Raw genomic sequence first — 17176 nt, 5'->3', positions numbered from 1 at the left:
AACTGCTGAATAACATCTTACTTAAGGCAAAAATTACCTTTAAAAAATGTCTACCTTTAAAAATGTCTTATTTTTTTCCCAAGGAAAGGATCAACAAGGTCATGGCCACAACAGCTTTTGTAAGGAGCATAGTCTGTCTACTACCCTGAAGCCTTAGTCCTTGAGTTGCTGCTCCCTGTTCATTCTGAAACCTGGAACGCACAGCTACAGAACAAACACTTCAGACATATTCCAAACACAAAGCAGTGTTTTTCATTTCTCAGTGTGACCTGTCCTTTCCAAATTCATTGTCTATGTAACAAGGCTGCTACTGTACCGATGACGGAGAGCACTTTTGTCCAAGCATTGTACAAAGCCCAGAAGTTTGGAGCCAATATGCATGGCAGAGGCCCCTCTTGAAAGGGAAGAGTCGGGACAAGACTTGAGGCAGCTGGTTCTGTAGAAAAAAGATTCAACAGTGACCAATCTTCTCCGACTCAAAAAGAGAACTAGGGAACTATGTGACATGGTGAGTGGAAAGTTACGTCTGAGTTCCAGTCTTTGTTCCTTCAAGTAGTTATGTGATCCTGAGCAGTTGTCAGAACCTCCTCTTATCTAACCTAATCTGTTGATGGGGGACAAGATATTCTGAATACTAATCCACTGCTGTTATGAGAGAAGCATCATAAGGGAAGAATTTATGAGGTGCAGAAGAGGACAGCGTGCAACTTATCCAAATCTACTGACAAGAGGGTGACGCCAAGGAAGATTTTAGAAAGGATGCGATGCTTTTCAGTTTTATCAGGAATTAAAATTAATTAGTGGAATTCAGGGTATGGGAAGAAGGGAGCAATTTTAAAAAATATCTGTTGAACATGTGTAATATTCTAGGCACTTTGAATGTTTGCTGTCAGGGAACATAAAACACCATGAGTACTGATTTGGGGGTTACAAATACATTATAGCAAGTAGGGAAAAGAGCAAATGCGGTAATCTGTGAATGATGATTATTGATTCTGAGTGTGTGTGTCTATGTGGAAGACATATACTTCAACATATAAATATATACATGCATATCTGATTATGAACAAAAATGTTGGAAAGAATACCATCCTATTTTTGGGGAGTCATAGCGGAGAAGAGTAAGAAAAAAGTAGTTTTGTTTATTTTATACATTCTTGGTTTTATTATTTTTTCTAAACAACAAAGCAGCAACAACAAAACACATACTACTCTATTAAAAAAAAAAAAAAAGACTTACCAAGGCTAGGAAAGGACCCAATGAAAGAGCAGAAACTAGGAAAACAATCAGTCCCAGGGAAATAAGACGGACAAAGCTGAAACTGTTCCACCGGACAGACCCATCTACAGAAAAGCAACAATACCATTACTAGGAGCATGGACCACCATAACTTAAGAATGTGCTAAAACTAGGAGTATCCCCTGATAGTATACCAATCTTTACGAAGTGGCAAGAGCACAGAAAAGTCAGAATGGGTAAAGGGTTTGTAGGATCAGTTAATTGAGAGGTATCTCAAGCATGCCTGGGTGGCTCAGTTGGTAAAGTGTCTGCCTCCAGCTCAGGTGGTGATTCTGGGGTCCTCGGATCCAGCCTGGCATTGGGCTCCCTGCTCAGAGGGGAGTCTGCCTCTCCCTCTCCCTCTGACACTCTCCCTACTTGTGCTCTCCTGCTCTGTTAAATAAATAAATGTTTTTAAAAAACCCCACAACAGTCACAAGGTATCTGTTGTGCCTCATAAAACCCTCATGAAGCAAATTACCAAGCTAATAAAAAAATAAAATAAAGGTTTTGCTATCATCACTGAAACTTGCCTGGTTTATATGCAGTGAAACAGTAAGACCGCAGCAGGTATATACCATAAGCTGGTGCTACGTAGAGGTAGATGTGCTTGAAGTGTAGAAGAACAGCAAAGAGAAATGCTCCTTCCATATGCCTTTTCTAGGATATTTAAAAGGGAAATATCACTTTAAAATTCAGGGTAAACTAAATGTAGTAATATAGTATCCTGGTTGGATCCTGAAACAGAAAAAGAACATTAGTAGAAAAACTGGTGAAATCTGTACCAATGTACCAATGTTGGACTTTTAGCCTTTTATTTTAAAGTTTTAATTTTAATTCAGTTAACATGCAGTGTTATATTAGTTTCAGGTGTACAATATGGTTAAGTGTCTGCCCTCTGCTCAGGTCATGATCCCAGAGTGCTGAGATCGAGCCCTGCTTCAAGTACCCTGCTTAGTGGGAAGCCCGCTTCTCCCTCTTCCACTCCCCCTGCTTGTGTTCCCTCTCTGCTCTCTCTCTCTGTCTGGCCAATAAATAAAATCTTAAAAAACCCCATAAAACAACAGAAAAACCCAACAACCATAAGAGATAATCACAGGATACAAACTGAGGATGACTGGAGGGGAGGGTGTTGGAAGGATGGGTTAACTGGGTGAATCACATTAAGGAGGGCACGTGATGTAATGAGCACTGGGTATCATACAAGACTGATGAACCATAGGCCTGTACTTCTGAAACCAACAATATATTGTATGTTAATTCACTGAATTTAAATTTTAAAAATGTTTAAAATTTAAAAAATGTGTCAGTCACAGTAATAAAAGATAGAGAATATTCTCTAAAATATAGAGAATATAGCCAGTGGTGGTGTAATAACGTATGGTGACAGATTGGAGCTGCGGTGGTCTTCTTGTGGTAAGAATTCCCTAAGGTACAGAGTTGCTGAATCACTATGCTGTACACCTAAAACTAATGTAACACTGTCAACTATGTCTCAATAAAAATATAATAATTTAGGGGCACATGGGTGGCTCAGTGGGTTAAAGCCTCTGCTTTTGGCTCAGGTCATGATCCCAGGGTCCTGGGATCGAGCCCTGCATCGGGCTCTCTGCTCAGCAGCCTGCTTCCCTCTCTCTCTCTCTGCCTGCCTCTCTGCCTACTTGTGATCTCTGTCTGTCAAATAAATAAATAAAATCTTTAATTTAAAGATCCATTAAAAATATAAGATATAACAACAAAAAATACACATTTTAAAATATATATTCTGAACTACCTAATGAACAAAATACTGCGTCTGGGATGTGTTTCAAAATAATCCTGCGTATGTGTGCAGATCACCCTACTATTTTCCCTACTTTTGTATATGATTTAAATTTGCTATAATAAAAAGTTTTTAAAATTCAGGCAAATATTCTACATGCAATACAAGGTGAAAACAGGCAAGTGATCCCAGTTAGTTTCTATACTGAGCCAGTTCGTTACTGCAAGTATTCATTCAATACTAAGCTTGATGCTGAGGTACAGGACACATCATGACAACACATTACAAATCCCCCTTATCTAAAGCCCTGAGCATTCAGTCCCCCCCTTACAGTTTTACAACAGATGGACTTGGTTTCCAGAGAGAAGCTGGGAAGGAGAGTATGAAAGAAAACATACGATGTTATGTTACCAAAGCAGCATTTCAATCTGCTGTTACAGATCAGGTGATGTATTTAGTAATACAGTACTTGACCCTAACAAACTAAAAGTAGTCTGATTTAAAACAAATAAACAAAAAACCCCAGGTTGACTATAACTAAATAAATCTGCTTTCTACCTACCTCATAGGAATCTGGGATCAAATGAGATAATGTTCCTGTGGTTCAGCAAGGAGACTGCAAAAGGGAACATGTAAGGCCAGGTTCCTTCTCTCACTCTCTCATTGGATGTGGTCTAGAACAGATGAGTGAGGAATGATAAGGAAAGAGAATAGAGGGCTTTCGGATCTCTCATCACCCATTTTATCAGTTATGTAAGATTCAGAGAAGGTCTAGCTGGTTCTATAGCTAAACTTTATTCCCTCAACAATCACTGAATGCCAATGATGTTTTCTACGTACTGTGTAGCTTTTTATGGTTAAAAGAACATTAATATCCAGACATTAATAGTTGACAAAGAACTTTAAGACATTATCAAATTTGATCTTTCCAAAGTCCCCATGAGGTAGGAAGCCCCAATTTAAGTAGGCTCTGCATCTAGTGTGGAGCCCAATGTGGGCTTGAATGCAACCCTGCGATCAAGACCTGATTTGAGATCAAGAGTCGGATGCTCAACCAACTGAGGCACCAGGTGCCCCAGTAGGGAGCCCTGTTTTACAAATAATAATATAACAAGGGGGTACGTTTCATTTTATGGATGCCAAAATCTGAGGCTGAGGGGTTAAATGACTTGCTTTGGGTTAATGGTTCCCAAACCTGACTGTGAATCAAAATTCCCTATTGAGTCCGAAACCCTGATGCCTAAGGATTCTGATTCAGAGTATGGAAGGGTGGACCAGAAATCCAGACTTCTGATTTCTTCCTCTACAAAGGGGAGGGTAATAATTACAATAACTTCACAGAATAGCTGTGGGGTTTACTCAATAAGATATATATAACGTACCTAACCCAAAACGGCCCAAAGCATTTGTGTGAGCCCTGTCTGAGTCATACAGTTTATTAGGGTCAGTCAGGATTTCAACTCAAGGTCTTCTGATTCAAATCCATACTTTATGTTACACGATGCTAGCCTACACCTAATGGTGAAACCCCACCATCAGTGATCATATTGTAAAAACTGAAGATTTCATTCCTAGATAAATGATTCCAACCAAACATAGCATCTCAAGTTTATTTCAGGACTGCCACCCTCTAACAAGTTTTGAGAGTCTACGTGTAAGAGGAAGAAAGTTATCAAGAGAGGAGATGGATTTGCGAAACACTCAATGAAAGGTGTCTATAGCTTGGTAATGACAAGTGTCTATAACGCTTGGCAATTCAAAACAACTGGTCATATAAGTCTGTCCATCACCCATTATACTGTTACCTTTATAAGCTCAAAGTCAGACCTAAGGAGCAAAAATCTCATCAGCTTATTTTGCCTTTACCTGAAATAATCGTGCAACGGAGAGTAGCATTAATCCAAATAAAAAACCATTGTACTGGAAATGAATATCTGAGCTTAGGTTAAGGAAAGATAACCGAGGATACCAAATTCAAATTGAACTGGGTCAGCAGACTGAGTATAAAAATGCAAATGCTTTCCTAATGGGCAAACTAAAAACAAAAATATTCCTCCCAGTTTGGACTTCTCATAAATGTGTTTCTCATAAACAGAGTCAAATCACAGACAAACTCTAATTAACATATATAGTGTCAAAGATTATATAGGGCATAAAGAAATTTACATTTAAGAAGAAAACCAGGAAACTGTCCAATGTTTTTTCTACCTTAAAGACCCAGCAGTGACAGGGGAAGTTTTTGGCTTTGTTTTTTAGGATTAGGGATGAGAAAGTAAGGGCCTAAAAGCCACTGAAGGCTGCTAGCATGTGGCAGACCCTTGGTTTGACTACCTATACTCAATCTTACACAGTAAGCCTCCCAATGAGCCCGTAAGGAAGATAAAGCTCAGAGCCATTAATGCACATATGGCCTAAAGCTACTGTGATGCCATAGCTAAGAGCTGAGTCCAGGTCAGACTTGAACCAAACTCTGGGTGTTTTCCTCACACGTGGCTACCTTTATGAAAATTATAAAACATCAGGCTTCTATCATTAAGATTTTAGTTTCATTCAAACCTTCTGGATTTAAGAACTTTGCCTGTTAATATGTGGTAAGCCAAAATGGCAGAAAAGCGTGTCTGTTCCCATATGTAACACTGAGGGCGGCCCTTTCCTAGAGAAGGAATAATGTTATTTAGAATAATGTGTTATAAAACTATTTAAGATAAACATAATCTAAAGACAGTCAACAAATCCCAGTATGTTGCTTTACTTACTGGTGGTTTAACTGGTTCTTGAACATCATTAACTTTTCAGAGACAAAGTGCTCTAATAATCAGAATCTGGTAGAATTGCAGAACCCACAGAAACCATAGTTTGGGGAACCCAACGACCCATCCCACATCCATTTACAAGAGCAGCTCATATTTCAGAATCATCATTGCAGAAATAATTAATCTTATACTTAGTATATATCAGAATAAGTAACAGAATAGCACAGAAAATGTCAAGGATACGGTCCACAATTAGCAACCCGAAGTTCCACAGCAGTAACACTGATAGGATAAACTTTGGCTTCTCTGTAAGTTCTTTACCTGCTTTTTTCCCATCAATGCATTTACAACACCTACATTGAAACAGCAGGAAGGAAGCAGAAACACCTTTCATCTTCATTAGAATATCACAATACTATTACAAAGTACACTATGATACACTCAGATACATTTTACTAGCTGTTCCTGATAAACTGTCCATGCTGTTCTTGACTGCTTAAAAAGGTGACAGCAGAAGCAAAGACCTCAGGGCCAGTTCCATGTCTTTCTCAGCTATACTGATTGGAAACAAAGTCTTCATTTAATAAAAAGAAAAATTAAAAACAGCCACTATAAACCCAAAAGAATTTTGAAAACTGAGAGGGCATACACTATTTCAGTCCTTGAGTAAAAAATTCAGATCATACCTAAGACTAATATAACGATGTAACATTGTGTGTCAACTGTACTAAAAAAATTGCAGACCAGGATGATTTAGCACTCTAAATATGTATATTTATATAATAAATATTAAATATTTTTATATTTATAATATTATATTGTATATATACAGCAGTCAAAAATAGTGCCATTAACTTATAGCTCCTGACTGTCCAAATAATTTTAAAAACAATTTATTAAAAATGTGTATCATTTAAAGGACAAGATCTATTATTGACAATAGCAGATGACAAAAATTATGATACTGTTTTTACTTTATAAAATTATATTCAGACACAGAAGAGAGGCTGAAATAACCGGCACCAAAATGCTAACAGTGATAGCTGTAAGTGGAGAAGTATGGGTCATTTTATGTTATGTATACGTGTACATTTCTGTTTTTCAAAACTGACACAGATATATAATCCTATACAAAGATTTTTTAAAATGTATTTTCATTTGAATATTGGCAAATCCTAAAAACAGAATTCTAAGCCAAAACAAAAAACAAAAAAAACCCCAAAACCACAAAAAAACAGACAATAAAGATGTAATTAAAGAGGGGTTAACAAAAGGTGACTTGCTTTTCCTCCATAGAGTCTGTTTCCTCATCAACAGAGAGAGCAACCTTATAGGGTAATTGAAAAAATTAAGTAAATTACTACCTATACTTGGTGCCTGGTTCTAGGAAATGGTACATAGATCTCAACAACATATCTTACTTAAAGGCTCCCTCTACACTGTAGATGGAAATTAATTCTACTCCTCCTCTTTCTGCCTATATATACACTTTCCCTGGAAGCTTGAATTCAAAGGTTTTGAGTTTAAAGGACTACACCACAAATTGAATTCCCTTTCAACTCTTGCTAGGTGATAAACAGACTGAAAAGTTAAGGTGTCAAACAGGAAATACTCCATGATAATGATCAGGGATTATTCCCAAGGGACTCTTTCCTGAATGGGGCAAGGGTTCAGGGCTTCACAAAGAGAAATGATCCATTTGTGACAAGGTTCACTGAAGGGACACGGTTAGTGTGGTCAGCACAATGCATGTGTGTACACGAGTGTGTGTGTGCGCACTACATGTATGTGTGTATCCTAAACAATAGGGTAGGTCACAGAAGCCTCTGGGGGCATTTGGAAAGGAAAGGAAAGCATACGGAACCATTCTAGGTAGGAGAAATGGTTTTGGAACTTTACTTGGGACTACTTTTCACAATGTTCACAATCTCCTGTTCCGCATCTGCCTTGTAACCCCACCTCATCTCACATTTCCTTCCAGAAGACTCAGCTAGACTGTTTACTGTGATTACTCACTGCTTAGTTTAATACACAAATAGAGTTTGGGACTGTTCAAGCATTCGCTATTATATGAACTTCATTTCCCCCAAATGAGGAACTAGTTAATACTACTTAATACTATATCGTGTTCTCAACACCTTTCACACAAAATGACATTCTCAGACTTACTCGTGGACGGCATACACAAAGAGTACATCTGTAAAGATGACAGAAAATCTCTGGAAAAGTAAGGTCCTTGAGCTGGAGTAATTCAGATTATGGACATTCAGCATCTCTTGATCAAAATACTTGGCAACATGTGACAGGGCATACTCAAACCATGCAAAAAAAGGCGGGTAATCCAAGGTCCACTCTGAAGTTGCCTGTGGTGAAAATCGAAGAGACAACTGAATAAATGAAGTATGTGTAAAGACTGAAAATCTCGTTCTCTAGTCTTTAAGAGAGATATGAAATGAAATCGCATTTAAAAATATGACCTGCCGGGGCGCCTGGGTGGCTCAGTGGTTAAAGCCTCTGCCTTCGGCTCGGGTCATGATCCCAGGATCCTGGGATTGAGCCCCGCATTGGGCTCTCTGCTCAGCAGGGAGCCTGCCTCCTCCTCCTCCTCTCTCTCTGACTGCCTCTCTGCCTACTTGTGGTCTGTCTGTCAAATAAATAAAAATAAATAAATAAAATAAAATAAAATAAAATATGAGCTGCCTGGCTCAGCTGGAAGAGTGTGTGACTCTTGATTTTGGGGTTGTGAGTTTGAGCTACACGTGTGATGCAGAGATTACTAAAAAAAATAAACTTTAAAAAATGACCTAAATTAATAGACTAATTCCTACGTAAGACTGAGCAGAAACCAAACCTGCTTCCTAAGTTTTGTTTTTTTTTTAAAGATTTTATTTATTTATTTGACAGAGAAAGAGAGAAAGAGCACAAGCAGGCAGAGTGGCTGGGAGAGGGAGTGGGAGAAGCAAGTTTCCCACTGGGCAAGGAACCCAACGCAGGACTTGATCCCAGGACCCTGAGATCATGTTCTGAGCAGAAGGCAGCCACTTAACCAACTGAGCCACCCAGGCATCCCAGCTTCCTAAGTTATTTTATATGGTCTTCCATTTCCTTAAGTAGAACCAACTATATTTGAAAGGAAATTATGAAATTTGCAGGAATAAACTTGGATGTGATATGATGCTACTCATCTAAATATAAAAAGGGAGCTATGGCATAACAAATGATTCACTAGCTTGGTTTCAGGTTCTGTCTCAGACTTATTTTCCCTATTTGTAAAATAGGTATTACAAGGGCTAAGTGACATAATACATACGAAATACAGTTAAAAAGCAAAATGCAACACAAATGCTATTTATCTTTTGTTCCAGTAGGTTATGAGATACTGAGGTTAAGACAGCAAATGCCATTCTTTGCCATTTCTGTATTCTGAATATTTAGTAAGTGCCTGATATATTAAGTATTAAATAATCATTAGTTAGTGGATGAGCAGTCACTAATGAGCAGATGAAAATACACAGCATGTGAAATACAGAATACATGAAAATGAAGTATATAACTTCAGATACTACATTTTCTAGACTTCAAGTCTCAGTTTCTTCATCCGAACAGGGATGGTAGTATGTACCTCATGGTTTATAGCATTATGTTTTACATACACATATAAAATACTACTTATATAGAACTGAGCCAGATACAAGCTCAGTATCAATAAATATTATTTACTATCAGTTTAAAAATTATTACTATCATCATAGGATGTCCCTAAAACTAAACCTGGACCTTGCACCTCCAAGAGCTCAGACCGTAATCATCTCCCTCCTCTGCACTTGTTGCTCTTTTCAATGGGAAATTCCTCTCCTTCTGGAATTGCACTGAATTGCACTAATTGGGTACCCACAGAGACTACTGTTTAAGAGTTGTTCTGTGGTATAAAGTGAGGTGAGAGAGACTCACCTCTGAGTTTTATTTATTTTAGTAGTTTATTTATTTCTTTAAATAAAGCTCTTTGTCTGTGGTAAGGATAAATGATAACTTTGGGTCCATATAAGAAGTAGCCTAACTACTCCCCCTGCAGGTATAAAAATGTAGAAGCCTCAGAAGAGGCAAACCCAGAAGCTCTCGGTCTAGGGCACTCAAGCTACGAACCTACCCATTAAGCTCTCACTCATGAGAAGTTCCTACCCTAATTCCAAGTTTCTAATGTGAACTGTAAATGAGATGAGCTATTAAACTGTAAAAAGAAAAATTAGAAAATTCTATCGTTTAATCTCATTCTTTTTAGTGCCTATTTTTTTACAGTGTATTAATAAAGCAGTACTTTTATAACTTATAAACTCACATTGAATAGTAAATGCTCAAAAATTTTTTTTGCTAGGATAAAGATACTTAAGAAACAAGTTTAGAAATTACTGCTGCAGGTAATTCTAAGAAGGTCCACATCAACTTGGACTTTATTAACATCAGCAGTGCCCAGCTATAGTTTCTATGTCAGAGTTCACTCTACATTTAAAGAGCCGTTCACTCTACATTTAAAGAGCCATTTACTCTGTAGGAACTGTAAAAGGTTCATTCCTACTTTATCTTATTGACAAGTTTATTACTTTAAATAAAATGAGGACCAGGAGGTTTGAAAAAAATTGGAAAGGACATGTGCTGCCTGGGATATGGTCATTTTTCCAAAACAAAGTGTCCCTGTCCTCTCTTTACTATTCTCAATCCCACACCACTCAGAGGCTCTCTATATATTGTCCCTATTCCCCACACAAAGACTTTCTAAATCTAGCCCTGAAGGTTCTCCTGACCTCAAGGATTTCTATCTGGGGCCATTTTCTTAAATAGCTTTTGGGAATTAAGTGAATCTATTAGCTATCATCTTCTCCCAAGTGAACAGTTCCATCACTTAACTAATACCTGGTGAAGATGGAACTCAAATCTGGATCTCCTGACTCCAAATCCACGAGTTCAGTATGCTACTACAACAGAGCTGTAGAGAGCAAGATGGAGTCACTCATGTTAAGCACTGACTCATGTAGAGCAGGCAGTGTGGTAAGCGGCCAAGGGCATTGCAACAAAGACCAGAAAACGTGAAGCCAGCACAGGCTGAGGACAGCCAGAACTGATAACCAGCAGAACCAGAAGACGCCTGCAAAGACCCAAAACTGATAAGACTCCTTTAAAAAGGGAGGGCTTTTGCAGCAAATTGTTACTCTCCAGACATTGAATGCGGTGAAAAAAAGGTCAGTGTCTGATGAGTCTGATGGTTTGCTACAAAAGTCCTCCCTTTTTAAAGGAGTCTTATCAGTCTTGGGTCTTTGCAGGCGTCTTCTGGTTCTACTGGTTATCAGTTCTGGCTGTCCTCAGCCTGTGTTGGCTCTTCACGATATGGTCTTAGCTGCAACGCCCTTGGCTGCTTACCACACTGCTGTACACGAGGGACTCTATCTTGCTCTCTCCAAGAGCTGTATCTTCAAATATAGAAACATCCAACCTCTTCATATGAAGATTCAAAACAACTGTGTTCATTCCATAAATATTTATTATGCGTCTTTTTGGTGTCTTTCCCAGTCAGTGGACCAATCAATTTAAGCTGAAGCCAGAGCAGAAAGGCAGGTTGGAAGTCACAGTTAAGCAGTCTGCTGCTCACACGTTCACTCTCCTTAGTATGGCAGAGACCTTTCCAGACCCGACCACATGTACCTCTCCAGCCTTATCTCCTACTGTGGGCTTCTTTTCACAGAGAATCAAGCCTTGCCCACAAATGAGTTTTGCTCCTGTTGGCTTTCATTGTTATTTTTGAGGAAAGCAGGAAGAATAAATAAGCATACCATTACTAGAATATCTTTTTTTTTTTTTTTTTTTTTTGAGTAAGCTCTACGCGCCCAATGAGGGGCTTGAACTCACAACCCCGAGATCAAGAATTGCACACTCTAGTGACCGGGCCAGCCAGGTGCCCCAAGAGTATCTTTTACGTAAGTCTCTTTTACCTAAAATAAACTGGTAAAGAAGACAGTTCTGGCCTAAATACAGTTTTAGGAGTCCTAAGATAACACATAGTGGCCAAAGTCATAGAAGTAAAGGAGAGAGAACATCCAGAAAGACTTACAGAATTAAAAGAACAAGGACCACGAAGAGAACCCTAGAGAGTACCAGCTTTTGAAAGGGTGAGGAAGAGTTAGCAAAAGAAACAAAGAGGGAAGGGGCTGCCTTTTCATTTATAGTCCAAGGGTCATCATATGAATAGGGCTAATTATTTTTTTAAAGATTTTATTTATTTATTTGATAGAGAGAGGGATCACAAGCAGGCAGAGAGGCGGGCAGAGAGGGGGAAGCAGGCTCTGGGCTGAGCAGAGAGCCCGACTCAGGGCTTGATCCCCGGAACCTGAGACCATGACCTGAGCCGAAGGTAGAGGCTTAACCCACTGAGCCACCCAGGTGCCCCCAATAGGGTTAATTGTTAATAACACTTGATGTTTACTGAGCTCTTCTGATCCAAGATTGTGCTAAGTATTATAAGCATTATATTTACTTCACTCTAACACTTATTATCATTAACAGGTAGGGATGTTGAGGCTTTGAGAGGTTAAGCGGTGTGCCCATGGTCACCCAGCATGGACAGTATGTGGCAGAGCTGTAAGTCACACAGAGCAGTCTGGAACCACAGCCCAAGCTCTTGACCACTATGTCACATATAATGTCTTCTAATTGGCCTGCATACATAAAGCCTGAAATATTTCAAATATTTTGCTTTAAAGTAATACTTAAAGATCCTTAATATTCTTACCAAATACTTGTAGTGTTATTATGTGAGAAGGAACTTGATCTCTTAGGTCAATTGTTCTTAAGCTATTAAGGACTTTTCTGATCTGAACAAAAAAACCCCCAAAAAGCAATAACGAAGTCACAGAAAACTTTAGATTGTCTTAAAAAACATCTTCCTACAGCAGACTGCTGTTTTTGATCAAGACACATCTGAAGTGAGGTCTGTTTTTCATGAAATATTATATGCAACTTAGTAATTCATACCAAAATAAAAATAAATAGTATTTTTAATAAATAATAGAAGAGAATGCTTTGTATATTACCAGAAGCCTCCAAATTACATTTGATTATTCCTTATTCCTTTTCTCATAAATCACTAAATACTGGGGACAGCCAGGACCTTAGAAATAATTCATTCTAAATCCTTATGTGCTGGATGAGAAACTGAAGCTCAGAGAAATGAAATATATTTTCTATGCTGTGGCACAGCCAGGTCCAGAATCCAATTTTCCTTCCTTCTCAATCCCAAATTCTTTTAAAAAGGGTTGGCAAATATTATAATTCCCAATTTATAGTCTGGGAAACTAACTTTGAAGTAAAGGGATTCCCTAAGAGTGCCACAGGACAGGGCAGAGGAAAAAACACAATCTTTATGAAGATTAATTAGACCTGTAATCACACACACGCCTTTTTGAAAACTGTTTTAATATCAGTAATACTTATATAATACCACACATCATCATAAAAGATAAGCCACAAAAAAAGTGAAAATTAAAACTTACCTCATAATACCACTGTGATACAGGTAAACTGTGAGTGATAGCAAGCCAGTTTCGGTGTACTTCAAAATCTGTGGAATGGCTAATCAAAACAATCAGATGAGTGAAATGAGATTTTTGTCACATTTATTAATTTCAAGTTTCCTTCCTTTTTTTTTCTTTTCTTTTTTTTTTTTTTTTACAGTAGGCTCCACACCTAGCCAACTTGGGGCTTAAACTCCCAACCCTGAAATCAAGACTCCAGCTGAGATCAAGAGCTAGTTGCTCAACTGACTGAGCTACCCAAGCACCCCTCGATTTCACATTTCTAAAATTATGCTTTTATTTTTTAAATTTTTATTTATTTTTAAAAATATATTTATTTATTTATTTGACAGAGATCACAAGTAGGCAGAGAAGCAGGCAGAGAGAGAGGAGGAAGCAGGCTCTCTGTGGAGCAGAGAGCCCGATGCAGGGCTCGATCCCAGGACCCTGCGATCATGACCCAAACCGAAGGCAGAGGCTTTAACCCACTGAGCCACCCACGTGCCCCTAAAATTATGCTTTTAAATGAACCAACACTCCTATACTGTCATAGCTTATGATCTTATAAAAACACAAACAGGCATTACATAATCCTGAAACAGCTCACTTATCTGAAGGCCAGACTTCCTTCTGGAAAAGCTGGGGAATCTATATGTAAGTGAAAAGATAGGTTCTTGGAGTTATCTAAAGGGCTGACCAAAAGCCCATACTTTTTCATAAGGGAGGTCCTCTGGCTATTGTTCAAAAGTGACTTACTTTTGTTCACAAAGAATTCTAACAAAATTCATTATCTGGAAAATGTTTCACACACCAGCTAGATCTTCAAGGATAAGTAGGAGTTCATCAAACAGAGAAGGTGGGAAAAGGCCCCTGTCCTGCCTTTCCCATGTCTCCAAATTCCTCACTATATACAAATAGAGTCAAGCATCTCCCTTGCAAGGGAAGAAACATGTTCTCTTCTACCCTTCTAAATTCTGTAGCTGGCCTAAGAATGAAACTGACATAAGACAGAATAACAAGGGGAAAAAAGCCAATTTTAATAACACATATGAATGGAAGCTCCAAAAATAGATATAAGAAAGACAGGAGACTTAGAAGGCAGCCAAATGACTGAGGCTTATACATGACCCTGAGCTGAGGAAAGAGATGGGGGCCCTGGGCCTTCAAATGGTAGGAAGGCAATTCACTGGAAGCCAGAAGAGGATGTTTGGTGCCCGGCCAGCAGATGAGTCTGTCAGGTGAAAAAGTGATCTCTGGTAACAGCTCTCTTCCCAATACAGGCCCCTTTTCTAATGTAAATTTTCCTTACAAAAGAGTAACTCCTACTCTGCCACCAGAGCCTCTCCAGTGCCTGCCATTTCTCCAAATAATCAGCCCCAAATAATCCTGAAGCCAGAGACTTATTTTGGGGTGGCATATTCTGCACCCTTTTCCCCTCTTCAGAATAATTTTTTCCCATTTGTCCACTCTGTCCTGCCCCTCCACGTCTCGAATAGCTCCTGATACATCGATAGGCTCAAGACATTCTTGCTGAATTAACTCTCATCAAAGTCAACCATAAGTTCTGCAGCAAAACTCGATGAACACTTCCCAGTGTTTTATACAACCTTTCCAGTGACAACTCTCCTGATTTTCCTAACCAACTGCTTCTATGTCTCTTTTATGGCTTTCCACTCTAACATTTATCAAGTAAATGCTCACGTTCCCCTAGGTTCAGTTCTTGATCCTCTTCTTATGCAATTTATTCTGTTCTGGACAATCCTATTCACACTTATTGTGTCCATTATCAACTGTATAATGATAACTCCCACACACAATACAAGCTTGATCTCTTTCCTGAGTTCTAGAGATAGACACCCCCAAATTCCTACTGACAATGTCACCTTAATTCCATGGAGTCTTCTAAATCACAATTCAAAATTGATTTCATGACTTGGGAATTCCATGTCTAAGCATACACAGTACTCAAAAGAAATGCATTTACCTATGTTTACCAAAAGATATGTACTGGGCTTGTCTTCAGGCCTTCAACTACATGTCAATTCCTCAGAGACTTTCCCTGACACAATCTAAAGTAAGTCCCCCTAGTTATTAGTCCTCTGATAGAATCCCATTCTTTTCCTTTGTAATGCTTTTAATATAAGTATAGTTATGTAATTACATATTTGCATTGATTTGTTTCTGGAACTATTATCCTATAAAACCACACCCTTTACGGGGTTAGTGATCATATCCATTTTGCCCTCCCCTGTAGTGTCTAGCCACAGTACCTGGTATGGAAAAAGCAGTTTACAAACATTTTGTTGACTACATTTACATTTATCCTGTAGCTTCCCTCTCACATGCCTGGGTTTTAATGATTTGAGAAGCAGAGAATTAACTACAACTACATACATCCTTAATCTTGGACTAACAACCCTGAAGTCATATCTCTAGGCTTAAGTAACTAAAGCAAGGCACTAAAGCATGTAACTTTAAATGTACAGATTTACAGTTAAAAAAAATTCCCTTTCACTCTGATTTGAAAGAAATTTCTTACATTGTAGAAAGATTTCTCCAATTTGCTTTTACAATGGGAAGATGTTTCTTATTTACTTAACTCCTTCTTTTTCTAAGTCTCTGTAAGTCATTTTGCTAAACTTATACACACTTCATTGCTTCTGTAATTTCATATACCCAGTAGTATGAAGGTACACTCTATACATAAAGTTCTTCCTTCCATATCCAACAGGATATCACCAAGAACTTGAACCAAAGGATACCAGTAAGCCAAAACCTAAACTGGTACGGGGTAGGGAGACCTAGAGGGAAGGGAAAAAAGGAATGAAGGGAAAAAAATCACTGCATAAGAGTTAGGAAGAATGAATAGATGGTGGATGCAAATATTAATAACTACTGAATACCCACAGTATACACATTACTTGGTGGTTGCTTCCTTACTGGTTTCCATGCTTTGTGAGACTTGCCCCTCCATTTTTCAAAGAGTCTAAACTTGTGTGATCTGGCTACTATCCACCTCATCCTGTGCCAGTCCCCTCCTCCCATAACGCTCTTCAGCCACAGTGGCCACTTTCTGTTCCCAGACTGCTCTGAGTTCTTTCCCACAACGGGGCCTTCACACTCACTCTCTCCTATGCCTGAACTGCTTTCTACATTGTTTATTCTTTCGTCCTTCAAATTTTAACTTAAACACCACCTCCTGAAAGAGTAAAGCCTTGGCCCGTAGTCACTCTATTTCCTTCATAGATCCTATCACACACTGAAACTATCGTTTTTGTTTATTTGCCCCCACGAATTCTATCGAGGGGCAAGAACAGGAAGTGTCTTTCTCACCACTGCACCCCCAAGACTTAGCGCCTAGCAGGCAGGCAACTGATAAATACCGTTAAATGAATGGTGGAGGTGGGTGTTCTTAATCTGCGCGCAAAGGATGAGGGCCCAGGGCTTAGAAACACTTAAGACAGCGCCAAGCCTGAAACCAGCCATCCAGGGCTGTGATCAAGTTCTCAGGTCAAGTAACAATCAATCGGCGGAAGGGGAAGCAGAGCAGCGCCCAGATGACTTCTAAGTTTCCTTTCCTCCTCCCACCCATGGGCATCCACGCTTCTTATTCCCGCTTTGACCAACCGCGGTGCGCGTCCCTTACTAGGTGGGGATGAGAAGGCATTTGAGGAGAGTCACCCCGAGCGCCAAAGCCGAAAACCAATTTCCACCACCAGTCGCAATCCCGACAGCAGCCATTACTGCAGCCCCGCGCGCTTTCAACCAACTGGATCCGCATCCGGGCTCCGGCGCATGCGGGGAAGCCGTTTGAGAGAGGGCG

The 17176-nt window shown here is 39.1% G+C and overlaps 1 protein-coding gene across 1 annotated transcript in view; it reads right to left on the bottom strand.

Moving 5' to 3' along the window:
* ALG8 (ALG8 alpha-1,3-glucosyltransferase) overlaps positions 1–17176 on the bottom strand; it is a 25852-nt gene extending 8676 nt beyond the window's left edge. Inside the window, 9 exon segments of the mRNA XM_032357293.1 lie at positions 317–370; positions 373–436; positions 1241–1344; positions 1813–1939; positions 4908–4975; positions 6038–6147; positions 7964–8157; positions 13333–13411; positions 17000–17176. Of these exon segments, the coding sequence (XP_032213184.1) occupies positions 317–370; positions 373–436; positions 1241–1344; positions 1813–1939; positions 4908–4975; positions 6038–6147; positions 7964–8157; positions 13333–13411; positions 17000–17094 (895 nt within the window). The 5' untranslated portion in view covers positions 17095–17176.

The sequence above is a fragment of the Mustela erminea genome, chromosome 9, assembly GCF_009829155.1.
Source record: "Mustela erminea isolate mMusErm1 chromosome 9, mMusErm1.Pri, whole genome shotgun sequence".
NCBI lineage: Eukaryota > Metazoa > Chordata > Mammalia > Carnivora > Mustelidae > Mustela > Mustela erminea.
This window is presented reverse-complemented; position numbering and strand designations above follow the sequence as displayed.